The sequence below is a fragment of the Uloborus diversus genome, chromosome 2, assembly GCF_026930045.1.
Source record: "Uloborus diversus isolate 005 chromosome 2, Udiv.v.3.1, whole genome shotgun sequence".
NCBI lineage: Eukaryota > Metazoa > Arthropoda > Arachnida > Araneae > Uloboridae > Uloborus > Uloborus diversus.
Window position 1 is genome coordinate 55108478 of NC_072732.1, and position 16923 is coordinate 55125400.

The following is a 16923-nucleotide window of genomic DNA, read 5'->3' on the forward strand; positions in this document are numbered from 1 at the left end:
CGAAAAACATAACTTGAATTCAAGATGTCAAAATTCAAATTATTTTTTTTTTCACTTTTGTTATCTATTGTACGGTATTTGGCTGAAAAAAAGGCGAGAATAAAACGTCGAATTCCGACATTTTCCTATTGTTAGTATTGAATCCAAAACGCATTTTTTAAAATATCTCGAAAACTCATTTCCACAGATACTGCCGTTTACCTGCCCACGGCAACATAAATTCTTATATTTGCTGCATTGTTTTTCTTTTTGACATAGCAAATTAAAACACGGAGTTCATTTATTGCATAATAATAACCAACACTCATATTAACTCGGATTTTTCATTGTTTAAGAGTTTTTCTTCTCCCTCTCTTTTCAAATGCTTATCGCAGACCAATCAAAACACCCCCTCCCCCCCTCTTCTGAAAGATCATCACTGTGCCCCAGTCACTTGCAGATGAGATGAAAAATGAGCCACAATACGCAACACTTCACCTCGAATATGTCGTTTGGCGTCGGAAATGAGCGGGAAAAAGAAAAGTTCTGGCGTGGGGGGAGAAACCCCTCATCACACCAATACTGAAAGTAATATTCCAGAGAAAAGTAGGCTTAGCCTCGGTTTCTGAGACGGGTGTATTGATCGAAACTTTCGTCATTCATCACTTTTCCTCATGAACCTGACATGATGTTGAAGCCTTTTTTACGAATGGTTGTTTTCGCCATTTTTTACGAACTGCTGGCTCCTTCCGTGGAAAGAGATTTTCAGGAGTTGATTAATTAGTAGTTATAACTAAAATATGGAAACATAAAAATAACGCATCAGAAAAATATGAAAAGACGAAAAATAATTCAGTTGATGAAGCTTATTAATTTAAACGTAAGGCGTAGCAACTGAGTCTGTTTTACACAGAGCGCTATTCGCAACTCCAATAAACTATAGGGGCGCTGCAGCCGCTGTCTAATGGCGGATGATAAAGGTAAAACAAACAAATGCCGTAACTTATAACTTGCTTTGACGCTTAGTGAATTGCAGTAATTTCTCACCGTATTTGTGGGAAGCTTTCTTTTCTGTTCTTCTTAAATTACATTACACAACAAACTGTCTGATGCCTGTAATTTACCCCAAAGAAAACATGTGGATTGGAATGTTTTACCTTTATCTTTAGCATTGCTAATCACCTCAAGGTAGCGTATTCGAGCTTTGGAGTTGCGAATAATTTGTTTTAGAAAGCGGCAAGTGTGCTCGAAGTTTGCATTGAAGCTTTTTTTAAAGCAATCTAATTTGGCTCTGATGCTTCAGATAGACCTGACTTTGGAAAAAATTACTCTTGTTTGAACTCCAAATTCAAATATTAGCTCATGGTAGTCGACTTTAGTGCTGCTTTATTAAGTTGACCTCCTACATCGACAATGCTTACTTACATTTCGGGATGCAGAAAAGGGTAATTACCTCCGATTTTAGTTGAAGTGTTTTTAAAAACGACTACGAAACTAACCAAACTCAATTAAGTGCCAATTAACCTTCCCTAATACCCGAAAAAGAGGTAAACATTGTCAATGTCGGAGGTCAACTTACCAGAGCAGCACTATATATCTAATTTATTTCTCAAAAATAGCAATTCTACCCTGTTTTTGTGCTGTGAATGGGGATCGCATAAAATATCACATGAAAAAAAAAAAAAAACTTCACGAGTAACTATAAAAGATAGTTTTCGAATCACAATTTAAAAATATTTTTCCAATGAGGTGAATAAGAACCGCATATGAAGTTTAACTTAAAAAATAACTCAAAACCTTACGATATAACAAGAAATTGCTTCTTTAAACGACTTCAAGACACCGGCAGCTACTTTGAATCTCTTTAAACCTTTTATAACCTGATTTTCAAATATACATGAAAATATACCTAAAAAATTTATTTACATAATGTTCTTATTTTACACGTACAAAACTATTCAAAATGTATAGCCATTATCCTTCGTAGTCTGACATTACGCCAACTTTACTGTGGTAAACTGGTTTGAAATCACTAACTTCTGGTTAGGGACTTCGTCAATTATGTCTCAAGTTGATTGAAATTTTCATACAAGGTAAACACACCAGTGGTGGCCACTTTAAGGTTTAAAACGCACTAGTAGTAGCCACAGTGAAGTATATTTTTAAACTGTGGTTTTACAATATTAATTGCCGCTCTTGAAACTCAATGAGCGTATTATAGATTAACTCTTTCTAAATCGTCCAAATTTCTAAATATGCCAGAATTTCAATTTATTCAATTTCTGTCCATTTTTTCCCAAACCTCAAATTTGATCCAATAGTGGCAACTACAAAATCTGAAATTTTAAATAGTGGCCAACTGACATTCTATCATCTGAAGAATTTACATTACTTACTTTAAATTCAAATAAATGATGAATAAAATGGATTCAGTTTGATAATTACATTAAGTACCAACAAAAAATCACAGTATTATTGTTCATTTCTTTCTTCAAAGTAAAAAAGTAAACTTGCAGTGGCCACTACTGGTGCTTTACTTTACCGCACACACACACACACACAAAAAAAAAAAAAAAAAAAAAAAGACGACACAAAAGAAAGTTTGAGTGTAATCTAAAATTTGTTTAAAATCAAAATGAAAAGAGCCGATTTTTTCATGCGTTTTAATCCAGCTTTTGGACAACTACTTTAAGCTGATACATTGCTAAAGATTGAATTAGAAAGACACGCATTAAGACTTTATCAGTACGAAAGGAATGGTGACAATGACTTTTTAATAGCAAATTAGATGTAGATCACTAATCTAATACCCGCATGATTTCGCATAGAAGTCTGCAAATGAAGAGAAGTTATCACTTTCATTGCATTGATATGACTGTAATGTTTGCAATCCTCTTCCTGTTTTTACGTAAGTAGAGAACGACATTTTTCTTATTTTTAAATGCCCTTTTCTCCTTTAACTTTCTGCTTTTAGTTTTGCATAAATTTCTTGCAAAACTATAGGGGAGGGTGGTCCAAAGCGATTAGTTTAACGAAAAGCGATCAAAAATTGTAGTTTTTGATTTTTTATCGAAACATTTTCGATTTTTTTACTAGCTGGGATCGTGAACTTCAAAATAAAAAGTGACCCTTGCATCTTTTTAAGCCCAATATGTATCTATTATCAAATATTATAGACACTTGAAAAACCCGCTTTCCCCTACCAGGGTGCCTAAAGTGGGAAAACTTAACTAATTGTGATTTCGTACATTTGCCATGAAGTAATAAGTGATTGAATCTGCTGACTAGCTTACTGCCATTATAAAAAAATATAAAAAATTAGTTCGATTTTCAATTTAAACCGGTTAAGTATGGGTCAGCACATTTATTTATAAAATATGAAGAAATAATTGATTAAATTAATAGATTAACTAAATGACATCAATAACTTTTTCAAGTTATATTTATCCCTTTTAAATATAAAATCTTAGTCATTACATTTGCCAAAAAATATAAAGAAATCGGGTATACCCGATTTACCCTACTCGCTTTGCCCAAAGGCATGCTTTTTATTTCAATAATTATAATCATAAATTAAAAAACAAAACAAACAGAAAGATCATCGTAGTTTATAAGTTTATGGTGTCAGAATAACGTAATATTATTGACAACTAAAAAAATAAGCTGATCTTCCACTATTCACAAGTTATGAATCTTCAGTTGCTTTTAGAAATGTATCATTTTTTTAATTTTAAGCCTGGCTACACTATGCCGCTTCACCGCTGCTTCGCTGGAACTGATTGAAACTCGGGGGTATTCGGGCGAACACGACATACGTATGCGTCGCCGCTTGTACACCATGCGGCGCGGCGGCATACGAATGCTTACCCGCTTTGGGCGACTTACCCGCTTTGGGCCACCCTCCCCTACATACTACGCAATTCCATCCGCTTAAAAGTATTTCCCTATAAATCATCTTTTCTGATAATAAATTGTAACGTTGCAAAAATTTCATGAAAATATAATTTTGCTTTTACTGGGGATATCCACCAAACACCGGAGAAGGAGAAATTTGTTTTTGTCGCTTCTTCACTTACTGCTTTTTTTATTTCATTTATTTATTTATATTTTGCACCTGGTAACATTTAGGTGGTGTACACAAATGTAGGTATTTTCTTCTATCTACTCGATTTTTGTTAGTTTAGTTATTTAGAGCAAAGAGTTCCAAAACATTTCTCAGAATCTAATTTGGACCACATTCGCACACAATATCTATAATATAAATATATTTTTCTAAAATATAAGAATTTTAAATGGTTTTCAGAAAAATTCCAACTTATTTAATGTATAGTGTACCTGATTGATAATTTTTCCTCGCACAAAAAAAAAAAAAAAAAAAAACCGCCGCATTGATGCCTCCATTTTTTTTTTTTTGGGGGGGGGGGTGATTTCGAGGAAAAGTGTTTTTCTCAAATTTAAAAAACGTACAGTACAATAAAAGCTTATTTTGTCTTAAAAAATAACACTCTCAGAGAGAGAAAGAGAAATGCATCTTCTAATCTCACGAAGTTTTCGTCGGATTTGATGAAATACCTTCGTGAAGAATGCTCATGTTAAAGTTTTAGTGAAATTGACAAAAAGATCGTGAGATATGAGCATAAAGATCGGACCAAGCCAGGAGAGAGTCGCCGTAAATAACGATATTTGTCTCATTCCGTAGAATCCTTGATTCTGAGTAATGCATTTCTAACAGTGTAGTTTAAAAATTATACTGAATCTTTTTTTGTTATATCCGAAGTGATTTTTTCATCATCGAACAAATATTTAAAAATGTTCCATTCCTAGTGCATACAGGCAGCAATGGCGCTCCTGCAGCAGACCAGTACCTGGATTCAGTGATCGGCGAACCACTTGAACGTTCGATCCAGGATATGGGCCTGGATCCGGCTCCTCTGCCGGATTTCTGGATTCCTTTCCAGTTTGGTATGGGACCCGTGCCAGTAAACGGTCGGTTCGATTTCCACAATGGGATATTCAACGGCCTGTCGCGGATCCGCAGGTTCTCCGAATGCGAAGGTCCTACCATCAGCCTTAACGAAGTGGGGATGGAATGCGTAATGAGTTTCTTCGGCATGAGCACAGTCTACGATGGAAAAGCCAGAATAGAACAGCTGCCACCTATGCCATTTCAAGTAAGAATAGACGTTAATTTTTTTAACTCCTTCTTGCAGTTGAGTATGCAGAGTGAGCAGAAATGATGGACCCGATTTCAAAAAATTGTATTTTTCATACGCGCACATGGCAACAAGTGAGACATAAATGTAGAAAGAAAACATACCAAGTATTTTCCTTCCAATAAAGCTCGATTTTGTGTAAATTGATCAACTACAAATGTTCAATGCTGGCGCCTTTTGCTACTCTACAACATACCACCGTAATCAAGTTCAATCAATACATTTTAGAGTATTATGCCTTCACACCGAATAGCACTTTGCGCCGCCTTCTCAAACGCAGATTGCATAAAATGCTATGAAAATATTGGCATATTACAAAAGTCAAGCTGCATACACTGCCGTGCTAAGTGCAAAAGTCGTACCTGCAGCTGAGTTATAAATGATAAATTGCCGTTTCAAGTTTTGCGTCTCCATGTATTTGATTCAGATATAACTTTCTGAGAATTGTTTTCAAAATACTTCCCATTGACATATGAGGCAGTGAGAAGCAAAGGGATGCAAGTGGACATTTTCAAGTGTTGAGTAAAACGCGTTTAAAGATTAGCTTCTAGGTAGGCTTTAATTGTAACTTTCTTCTAAATCATGCTGTATAGCAGCATCTACCAGGGCTACTAGTACCATCTCTTTCCCCAAGACAGAGGAGAGGTTCACCTACCATGTGTACTGATTATCTCAATTTTTTTTAAATTTTGCCACTTACATCCCTTTGCTTCTCACTGCCTCATATGACCGTAAAACATTGTGGTTAGGTAAAATACAGTGGTTCCCAACAGTGTTCGTATACTTTGAAATTTTTTAGTAAAACCAAAATAACGCAAAACTGAATTCGAATATGAAGTCCAATAGTTTTTCACATCATTCCTATGTCATTCTAAATACAACCCAGTAGTTTTTTCAAAATATTGACGGATCTTGTTTTTGAAATGGGTCAAAAAACGAAGAGACAGAGAAATAACACGCCATAAAAGTCATCGTACACTCAAATATTTTCGAATAAATTCCTGATTAAAATTACGGAATGGAACTATTCGGCGCGTAACCCATTTCGTCGCCGCCGTTTCGACACGACTGTTTCGGCGCGACTCATTTCAAAACGACCTGTTTAAAAATCGAAATTGTCTGCATACAAATATGCCAAATATTACTTCAAAATTCTAGATATCTTTTGTTTTTAAAGTTTTTGAAGTAATATTTTTTAAGATGCATTTTGTTTTCTTTTTTATTGTTAGTTGATAAAATAAAATTTAAAAAATATCTTTATAATTTTTCGAAGTAGATAAGTTAGGAGACAGTGTTGGCACTTTTCTTTGCAATTTAAATTTAAAACTCATTTTTTTTCATTGCTGATCATTAATTTGTGCACTTACTTAAATATCTTTTCTTTATATAAAAATTAAAAAGTGTCAACTAATAATAAGATGAATGTTCTATATTCGTCTTAGGCAAAAATTAACTTGTTGAGAAAATCACCCATAAAATCACCCGTAACTCTGCTCTCTATAAAGTTTTAAGTTGTGTAGCTTGCTTTGAACACAGGATAGATAAGAAAAAACTTATAAGCCCACAAGGTACAAATAATATTTATTATGTAATGTAAAGATTATTATTATATATTGCTTTTAAGTTTCATAAATACTAATATAATCAATAAAAATATTTTAAACTTATTTTTTTTTTATAAAAGTAAAATATTTTGTGTCATTTTATTTCCTATAACTGCTCTATTCCACTAAATTGTAGACTAATTGTTTAGTATAACAAAAGCAACAACAATAATAATAATAGTAATAATAAAACTTTTCTATAAAAGAAGTAATTTGCGAAAAAGTAATTTGAAAAAGTAATACATTTATAAAATGATTACAGAAAAATAATAGTGTTTAGAACTAACTTTCAAAAATAAATAATTTTTTAGTTAATAACAAAATCAAACATTGCCTTAAATTTACCTTGATGTCCTTACATGGGTTTGCATTAGTTAAGTCGAGTTTTTTGTTTACAAAAACACAAAGCGGCTCAGCATTGAAAAGAAAAATTTTGACTAAGAGGTAGGACTGGTACTGCCATTATTTACCAATTTTTCAAGATATTTCCCCTTATGTTATCGTAGTAAATCATACGTGGATCACATATGCTCCCTCTTTCCCCCCAGTCTTTTAAAATAAATTTTAACTAGCTGCCAGTGCGCCAAATTCTCGTAATTCTTCCAAAAATCTTTTTTCTTCTTTGAGCTAACATTTCTGAAATTCATTAAGTTCAAAATGCAAAAATCTGGCGCCGAAACTGCCTCGCCAAAACGGTCACGCCGAATCGTAACAAACCCTTAAAATTATCATGTGTCGTTTTTTTATTATTTTTGCATTGTGTTGACCCTTAAAAGTCATTTCCCTTTAATGTTTTGTTTATTTATTCCTTAATATTGTACTTATTATTTTTAATTATTGGTATTCGTAAAAAACAACAAACACCATTCGAAATTTGAATTTTTCCCTCACAGTAGCGGTAAATTGGCTTGAAATGTATCTAAATTAGTTAATTTATTCCATTTTATAGTAAAGTGCTTGATAAAATGCTTTAAAGAAAAGAATCCGACCGAAAACAAGGTATTAAAAAGGTCAACCGGCAAAGTTAACAAAGCATGATCGGAGATTTAAAGTTAAAAAAAATATGAAAAATACACATTTAAGTGCTGTAAAAGTTTCTGCAGAGTTAAATGAAAAATTTTGCATTTAATTTTCACCTAAAATTGTTCGCCAAGTTCTCTGATTAGATGGATTAAATGGAACCTCTTCAGCCAGAAATTTTCTTTGTCGTGCAAAAAAATAGAAAGCTTACGCTTTTCGCAGCAAAATGAATGATAAATAAGCTTAAACCGTTTTGGAATTACATCTTATTTACAGATAAAAATGAATTCAACATTTTTGGTTAAATTGTTGTATAATTGTAAATAGAAAAAAAGATTAAGAACTTAATCTTAAGAACTTAGTTAGATTAGTTAATCAGGACGGTAAAGGTGTTTTTGTGTGAGGATGCATCTCAGCATCAGGACTTGGAGATTTGGAATTTTTGATGAAATAATGAATCATGCTGTTCATTTAAACATTTTAAAAAACAATTTTAAACTATTGGCCCAAAATTTGGTATTCGGAAACAACTTTGTTTTTTTATCAAGATAACGATAAGAAGCACACGTTTGCGTTTGGTGCCTCAAAATTTGTCCTTGTAAGCTTAGAAATATTTCCTCAATCGCTAGATTTGAACTTAATGGAACATATTTGGAGATATCTGGTGGCTAGATTACGAAAATACACCATTGAAACGAAAAGCGAACTAGAAACAGTAAGACTCGAATTGCGGCTGAACACTTACTCAGAAATTGCACAAAAAAAGAAAGAAAAAACAATGAAATCTGTGTAAAAGAGAATATTGCATAAGCAAATAAATTGTAAAAAAAAAAAAAAAAGCGTGGAGTAATTACATGCAATATGCCAGACAACCGGTTATCACATCCAGAGACTGCAGTCTTTGGTATGTAGTTCTGTTTTAGCCCTGGCTTATTGGTGGTAATTTACTGTGAAGTATTTTTTTTTATCCAGGCAATATTTCAAAATTGTAATGATAAAAAGATGGAAGGTAGAGGCATCTTTATCAAACGATAAGTTGCAATTACTTTTATATCTGCGCTAATAACTGCAATACATGTTAGTATTCTTGAAATTAAAAAAAAAACCGACTTTTTGGAAAAATTAGCCGTAATGCGAATGCTTCATTTTCTATGCAGACAGTAGTAGTCTATTTAAGGTAAAACTATTCATACGCAAGATAAATGGAAAACAAACTGTAGTAGCCTCAAGTGCCTTACGTAAATAGATGATAAGCCTGTAGTGGAAGGAACAGTCGTCCTTTATTTATGTTTACTTAAAGCATTAGTCCTTCCAGAACATCAATCCACTGTTAATTTGTATAAGACGTCATAAAAGTTGTAAGATTTTTTGTTCCAATATAGGAAATATTGAAGACTGAGAAGTTTCACAGCTCATTTTTAGTTAATTTCCCTTGAAGTTTCAAAGTAACTGAGGAAGTAAATAAAATCATGAAATAGGAGCATAAAAATATGGGTAAAAAGGTTAAATAAAAAAGTGTAGTAAAAAAAGATGCAGCAACGGAAAACGGGAAGCAAGATTAATGAGGGAGCCACCTTTGGTGCCGAACGGGGCTGGCGAGTAAAACAAGCAAGGGGCGGAGCGTGTGTATTTGTATTAATACTTGCGAAAATACTTTTACTTTTAACACAATAAAAGATGAAAACATACGATTAGTGGCTGAAAACAAAAAGACTAGAGCGAAATATAGACGTATATTAATAATAATATTAAAAATAATAATGATGATGATGATGATGGTAATGAACTAATTAAAAAGTAAACACAACAAATGCAGTATCCTTTGCTTTTGTCACGAAATGTTATTGGTTAACTTGTTTGGAAAATTATAGTTTACAGAACATCTTTAACGCTTTCATAGCTCAATAAACGTTAATTATTTTGGGCTCCGTGGCGTCTTCTGGTGTCTTCTAACGTGCTACAGGTGAACTACAATCTGTGTTTTCTGTACCATTTTCTGCATTACTTTTATCATTATATTTAAAGTACTCTTAAGCATACAATTGTCTTCCTAGGTAACAGCTTACGTAAACGAAACTTTGGCAAAATCAGGAATTTCCGGAGCACCTGCAAGTCTGAAAGGGAACTTAAAAGTATTCGAGATCACGAAGTTCGGAGACATCAATGCTCGACCATCAAATCTAGGACCCATGCAGTACTTTTACAACGCTGTGGAAGAAGAGTTTCGAGATGAAATTCGAAAAGAACTGACTCGCATCATTTTGACCCAATTTCCAACAGCTTTTAGAATGGCTCTCACACAAGCAAGATTACCTGGAATGGGGTGAAAAAGAATTGAATGTAACGAACGTAAGATTAGATTTTTAGCCGATTGTGTCCGCTTGAAATGTACAATTGCGTAGTTAAAGTTAACTAAATACGTTCAAAAAGTGAAGATTTTTAACTTTTTCAACGAATTTAAAGTAAGATTATGTAACATATGGCGATTATTTAAGAAAGCATACGGATTGCTTTATCCTCATCTACAAACATTTGACTCAAAATAAAATGTTATTAGTTTGGTTATAAAGTGATTCATTTGGAAATAAGTTTGACGTAATTATATACTTTTTTTTCCAAAACATTAATACTTCAAATTTTAGTACTGATTAAAGTTGACTTTTTTTTACGTTCCTACCTACTTAGTTTGTTTTGAATTTGTATGTCATTGCAAGGATTTTTTGGGAAATTGATTGTCGAAATAAATTGTCACGTGTCATGCTTGAGAAATGAGATTTTTCACGGCTCAATCATTTTTTATTTTACAAATTCTGAATTTGGATAAATTTTAAGCTAAGATTAGAGTGCATGCAATGGGATTTGTTTCAAAACAAACGAAAGAATAAAATCCGCTTTTAAACAAAGTTAATAATACTCATATAAATAATAGCCGATGATCGAGTAACCCGCGTGTTTCAACAACGAAACTCGCGAAACATGATAATTTGATCATATGTTTTGGTAATGTTTAATATACAGGGAAAAGCTTTATTGTAACAAGGCTGAACTCGACCAGGTAACTTAACTGTGTTACTGGTAAACTTTCATTTTTGGAAAACGAAGAAACGAAAACAATGAACGCTATCTACTGGAGTTTAGCGTTAATCCACTGGAGTTAAGGTTAAAATTTTAACTATTAAAATATCACCAAACAGGCAATTGCTTCGTTCAAATGTAGAAACAATTTTTACCTGTCATACCATGAAGAGCGATTTTCTAGTTTCTAAAATAAACATCAAAAGGTAGTTTAATATGAGGCGTCCGATTTAATCTTTTTTTTTTCTTTTCTTTTCTCTCTCTCTCTCTCTCTCTCTCTTGTTTTTCTTTTAAAGAAAAATTTTTAAAAAAAAATAAGAAAAGAAAAGAAAATGGTGTTGAACAAACATCCGCAGTTAGTTAGAAATATCTTGCAATGGACATTGAAGCCGAGGTTCAAATCCAGATGTAAAAACGCAAATGAATTTCGCTGGAAAGTAAATCATTTATTAAATTGAAGCTGACGAAAATATGCATTCATTCTTCTGATCTTTAGTCAGAAAAATAGTAACTGAATGCTAAAAAAACTGGGTGCCCCATTGAAACACGCGATAGAAGTGAGACTTTTGTAGTACGGGGAAACACTTTGATCATCAATCACTTTTGAATAGCAAAGACTGTGATTTTCATTCATGTATTTGCATAAAATTATATACATATGAGTCACTGCGCTCATCTTCTTCGTTCTTAAGAAGGTAGAGAATCGTTTATGAGCAGATAAAATAATATTTCCATACGCCACAAAATGACTAATGATCACAGTGGCTCAATCGGCAGAGCTCTAAACTTCGAACACATCGGATCCCGGGTCGAGGACCGGCTAAGATATTTCAGGCATATTCAGAACAAAATTGTGCTTTTTAATGGAGAAAATGGATTATAAAGAACGAGAACACAAAACAATGCTCGAAATGCGTTAGTTTTGCACAAGTGTTTCGACCTTAGAGCAGGAATGAATAACTGGAGGGAGCAAGTCCAATCATTGGTTTAGGAAAGACTGAGGCAAAAATCTCAAGTCACATGGTTCAACTTCGATCAATGACGGACACGTTTTACGGGAAACGAATGAAAGAAATCTAATTTCTTCCAATACGTTGTTTTCAAATATAGCAGGTGACTTGCTTCAAGAACTGAAGGCTTCTCTCTCTCCACCTTTTATTCCTTCTCAATGGTTTCAACGGATGATATGTTAATAACGAACAGCTGTACTCAGCGCAGTACATGCAACCACGGACAACGAGAAAGAAAGGAAGTGAGAAGTGTTATGTGCAAATTTTTATCACACAGAAACAACTATGTCACTTCCGTCACACAACAGTTTGCCGATCAGAATTTCAAAGTCCTTGCAAAAAAAGTTTCACTTCAATAAACCATATTTGCAATCCGTCCGAGTTCAGAAATACAAAGCCCTTCCTTCAAAAAAAAAAAAAAAAAAAAAAGCCCCGAAATATTTTATTTGTAAAATAATGTTTAAAGTACATAATACATTAGTTGTTATCATACTACAAACACATTGATATTATATTGCAGCTAATGTGAAACAAGATTCTTAGTGCTAAATAATAGATTGTAGTTATATGATAAAAGATCTTGCATAGGGCACGTACAGCTCAGTTTCCAATTCCTTTAGCGAGTTTCTGCGCTCAAGTGTTAAATATACTGATTTCAGAAATTTAGGGCGGCACTCTACTAGCGTCTATGCATTAAAATTACATCACTTTTCAATGGGGTCGTTTTCAAAATTTAAAAAATATTTTTTTCTGAAAGAGCATGCTTAAAAACATAGGATCTGACCATTTTTTAAACAATTTATTTAAGTTTAATATTTTTTTAAAAAAATACTTAAATCGGTGCACTTTTATTTTTTACACTTCTGTCGTGTGACATCACAAATGATAAATGCCATTCAATGTTGCCATTCACAGAACAAAATATCTAATTCGCATCTTTACTCACGTGTATTGGTAACAATATAGTTGATAGCAAGCGTAGAGCGCAATTTTAATTCGCTGTTTGATTATCATAACGTTTAAACGTAGTAGAAAGATGCGCCAAATTGCATCATTTGTGACGTCATAAAGACCACGCCTTGTTTGAAAATTCAAACATTTTAAAAAATTAATTAAAAAAAATTGTTGGGATGAAAATGAAAGTATTTTCTGGGTCAATGAAATTTTTTTTGCTCATTCTATCCATTTCAATGACTAAAAGTAGTACTTTTGACTGAAGGAAACCACCCCATTGCACTAGCTTCAATAATTATTTTTGACAAGTGAGAAAAAGATCAAATGTAAAAGGAAATTTATAACCTAGCCCCCCTCCCCTTCCCCGCCACACACGCAAACACACACACACACATTAAAAGATCTCCAAGAAATATCTAATCCGTCTATTTGGAAGGCAATTTTTTTTTCGCTTCTTTTTCTAAATTATTGGCGGAGTTTTATTTAGATAAGTGAATACAAATGCATCTATTCAGTTTTAAGAACATACTTTGAGCATGTCACGGAAAATCATTGGAAATAGTCATGAAATATGTACACAACTAAATATTATCTAACTATCACTAAACCGTTTTTTTCCATCAGGATAAATTATTTTTATGAAAGGAGAATTCAGGTAAAAAATGCCAACATGTACTGAAGAACTTAGATTGAAATTCTATGTTATAGATCCTATATTGTAATCCTCACACTGCTATTTTACAGTGCTATTTTTTTTTGAGCAATCACGATTGCTTATTGCTTTCATTTGACTCTTTTTGATGTCCTATCATTTTTCCCACCGCCACCCTCCACAGCATCACCGTCGACCGGGTCCTCACGATGCTGCACCTCTAGCAAAAACCGTCTCCAGGTTTCGTCAATATCCTACACTAACACGCATACATACACGCACCTACACACATATACATATATACACCTACACACATACACAAACACATACACACACAAACACACACACACACTCACATACACACAACTACCCACACACTCATGCCTGCACACAGACACAAACACATATGCCTACACGCACATATACATACCCCCACACACACATTCATACACACAACTACCCACAAACTTATACCAGCACACAGACACAAACACATGCCTACACACACATACACATACACCCTACACACAAACACACACTGAGCCAGTGAGTGTATTGGTCACACATATGAATACATTAAACAGAATATATGCAAAAATAGTCACACAATTTTGTTTTTAAAGATTTTTTAAATCCTTTGTTTACTTATAGTGCAGCTCTGGTTAGTTGAGCTGTGACCTTGACCATGTTTAGCTGTTTCAGGGGAGTTAAGTGAAAAATTGACGTGTTATTGGCTCGGATTTTAGTTTGAATATTTTTGAAAAAATACTAAAAAAATTTTTCAACTGAACTTAGCGCCAATTACCCCTCCCTATTTTCTGAAACAGAGGTAAACATTGTCAGAATCGGAGCTCAACTTCTCAGAGCTTCAAAATAGAGATGTTCAGAAAAATACTCCACATTGAACCATTCTACGAAAAAGTCAACCCCTGTCCCGCACGTGACGTTTCTTATATTTAGTTAAAAAGTAATAATTTTAAAGGGTAATAACGAAGTTTTTTGTTTAAGAAATCTCGCATAGTTTAGTAATTTGCTAAGTAGAAAAAAAATGTACTCATTAATATTTTAAAGTATTTTTTAAATGAAATACATGATGCTTCATGAGCGAGAAAAAAATGACCGTTTGCCGTGGAATGGCCCAATTTCTTATAATTTCAGCACTTTAATGTTATTTATACCGAAAAGCAATTATTTCTCGATTACTTATATCTAAGATAAAATTTATTACTCTTAAGAAACCTTACATTAACGAACACAAAAAAGGAAATATTTACATCATCACAATTACGTAAATTAATTTCATTGTATTATACGTATTAGCAAAATTATAAGAAAATGAACTTTGCTCGTTGTTCTTCAAGAGTCCTTAAAATTCATTATTTATTTTAATTAACACTTTTACATTATTATTTAAATTAATGGATTATTCGTGTGAAACTTGCATCGCCTCCTGTTGAAAGTACATTGAATTCAACCGTTCATTCAGCTAGTGAAATGTTTAATGAACTAAATTCGCTTCTTGAGCACTGCCTTAGTTTGAAGCAGATTTCAAGATGGAATTTTTTTAAAGCCTTTATTAAGATCGCGAATAATCTTTAGAAATCGTGCTTGTATAAAGTGTTTCTGCTTGAATACAAAACTAAGTACGAAACTATTTTAAGAAATTAGGGCATTATAACCAGTTCATATAAATATCTTTAATTAAATTTCTGTTGCTGTGCAAACAAAAAGTTGAAATTTTTTCATAAGATTTTTTGTTTTCCTCGTTTTGTAAATTGAGGAAACTTCTGATTTGAAATCACTTTGAGATATAAATGTTTGAACCCCTTGGCTGCTTAAAACTGCAAAATCTTTCGACTTTACATAATCTTTCATTTTTTCTTTAAATCCCTATTTTTTTGAGCAATCACAATTGCTTATTGCTTTCATTTGACTTTTTTTGGCGTCTTATCATTTTATTTTCCCACCGCCACCCTCCGCACCATCACCATCGACCGGCTCCTCACGATGCTGCTCCTATAGCGAAAGCCGTCTTCAGGTTGCATCCATGTCCTACACACACGCGCATACATACACAACTACACACACACATACACACACACAAACACATACACGCATACATACAGACACCTACACATACACACACAAAAACGTACACACGCAGGTCATTCTCAAGAAAGTGCTAACTTTTAAGACAAAAAAATTGAAAAAATAAAATTCAATAAATATTTTAAATATTCAGGATTTCAATTTTACTTGCACAATACATTGTAAGTTTATCAACAATCAAGATCGTACAGCATTATTTTTTGTTAAAATTTAAATTTTTAAAATTGCTAGACCACGGACATGATAACCTATGCCACGGACATGATGATTTGCATCAAGCACATGACAAATCATAAGATATTAAAAAGAAAAGAAACATGCTTATGAAAGAATTACACATTTTGGGATTATTATAAAGTAATATGTGAATTAAACCTGTCAAAACATATTTTTACATTTACTCATATTGTTCATTTTCATATTTTGCACTGAGTGATGAATAATTACAGCTGAAAACAAGAAATATGTATAATGAAAATTGAATGCAGTAATTTATGACGTTTGATTATTTTATTTAAATTTACGTTATTTTACAGATAAAACATTTTAGCACATGTTTTTAAATTTGCTTAAATCGTCACTAAACATGTATTGATGACGATTATTTACATTTGGTACAGTTAATACATGAACTACATCACTATCTTCAATTATGCAAATATCAACTTCATCCGGAAATATAAACTTATCTTTTAAAGATTTTCTCAAAATTTTGACTTCAAGCCCTTCTTGTTGATTTATTACTGTTCCTACATAGTGTCTCGTGATTTTTTTTGGCTAAACTTCACAAGTACATAATCATTTTTTCTAAATTGGCAGTAACCCTCTGTATCAGTGCCCTCATTATTTGTAGAGGCTTCTTCATCTGTTAAAGCACTTAAATTCAAAAGGACACCATCTGTAGTTGGAATTCTCAGCAAGCCAATAAAATAATGTGAGCATTTCTCTTGAGAATGACATAATTTGCAAGTAAGTCTTCTTGCTTCGAGGATATCCTTATTATTTTTGTACCAGCGTATTTCGTGAACTCCAAGTGTTCCCTTAAATGTTGGTAATTCGGCGCAAATACTATCAAGTTTAGAAATGTCAGGCTCATGTACTTGATAAAAATGGATTCCCTTACAATTTTCTTTTAACTGTTTAATAAGAACTCCTATGTTAGGTACATCAACTCCTCTTGCAACAACGCTGTCAGCTTGTCTTTTGAGGCAACCCCCAATTCCGTCTGGGGCCCCTTAGCCATGGCCGGCCTCAAAAAAGTGCCAATGCAGGTTATTTACTTTAAGGATTTTAGCAATGAATTTTGC

The 16923-nt window shown here is 33.0% G+C and overlaps 1 protein-coding gene across 1 annotated transcript; it reads left to right on the forward strand.

Annotated features, from left to right (window-relative positions):
- Positions 1-484: 484 nt before the first annotated feature.
- LOC129216323 (uncharacterized) lies at positions 485-10143 on the forward strand. Its single transcript, XM_054850534.1, has 3 exons — positions 485-522; positions 4757-5150; positions 9871-10143. Exons 1-3 carry the CDS (start codon positions 485-487, stop codon positions 10141-10143), a joined length of 705 nt encoding a protein of 234 aa, XP_054706509.1.
- The last annotated feature ends 6780 nt before the right edge of the window (positions 10144-16923 follow it).

What these genes read in the sequence shown, in the direction of transcription:
- LOC129216323 (XM_054850534.1), top strand. Translation starts at nt 485, where the DNA reads ATGTCGTTTGGCGTCGGAAATGAGCGGGAAAAAGAAAA. An exon ending in AATGAGCGGGAAAAAGAAAA is followed by an intron (nt 523 to 4,756) that starts GTTCTGGCGTGG and finishes TTATATCCGAAG; the next exon opens with TGATTTTTTCATCATCGAAC. An exon ending in TGCCACCTATGCCATTTCAA is followed by an intron (nt 5,151 to 9,870) that starts GTAAGAATAGAC and finishes TTGTCTTCCTAG; the next exon opens with GTAACAGCTTACGTAAACGA.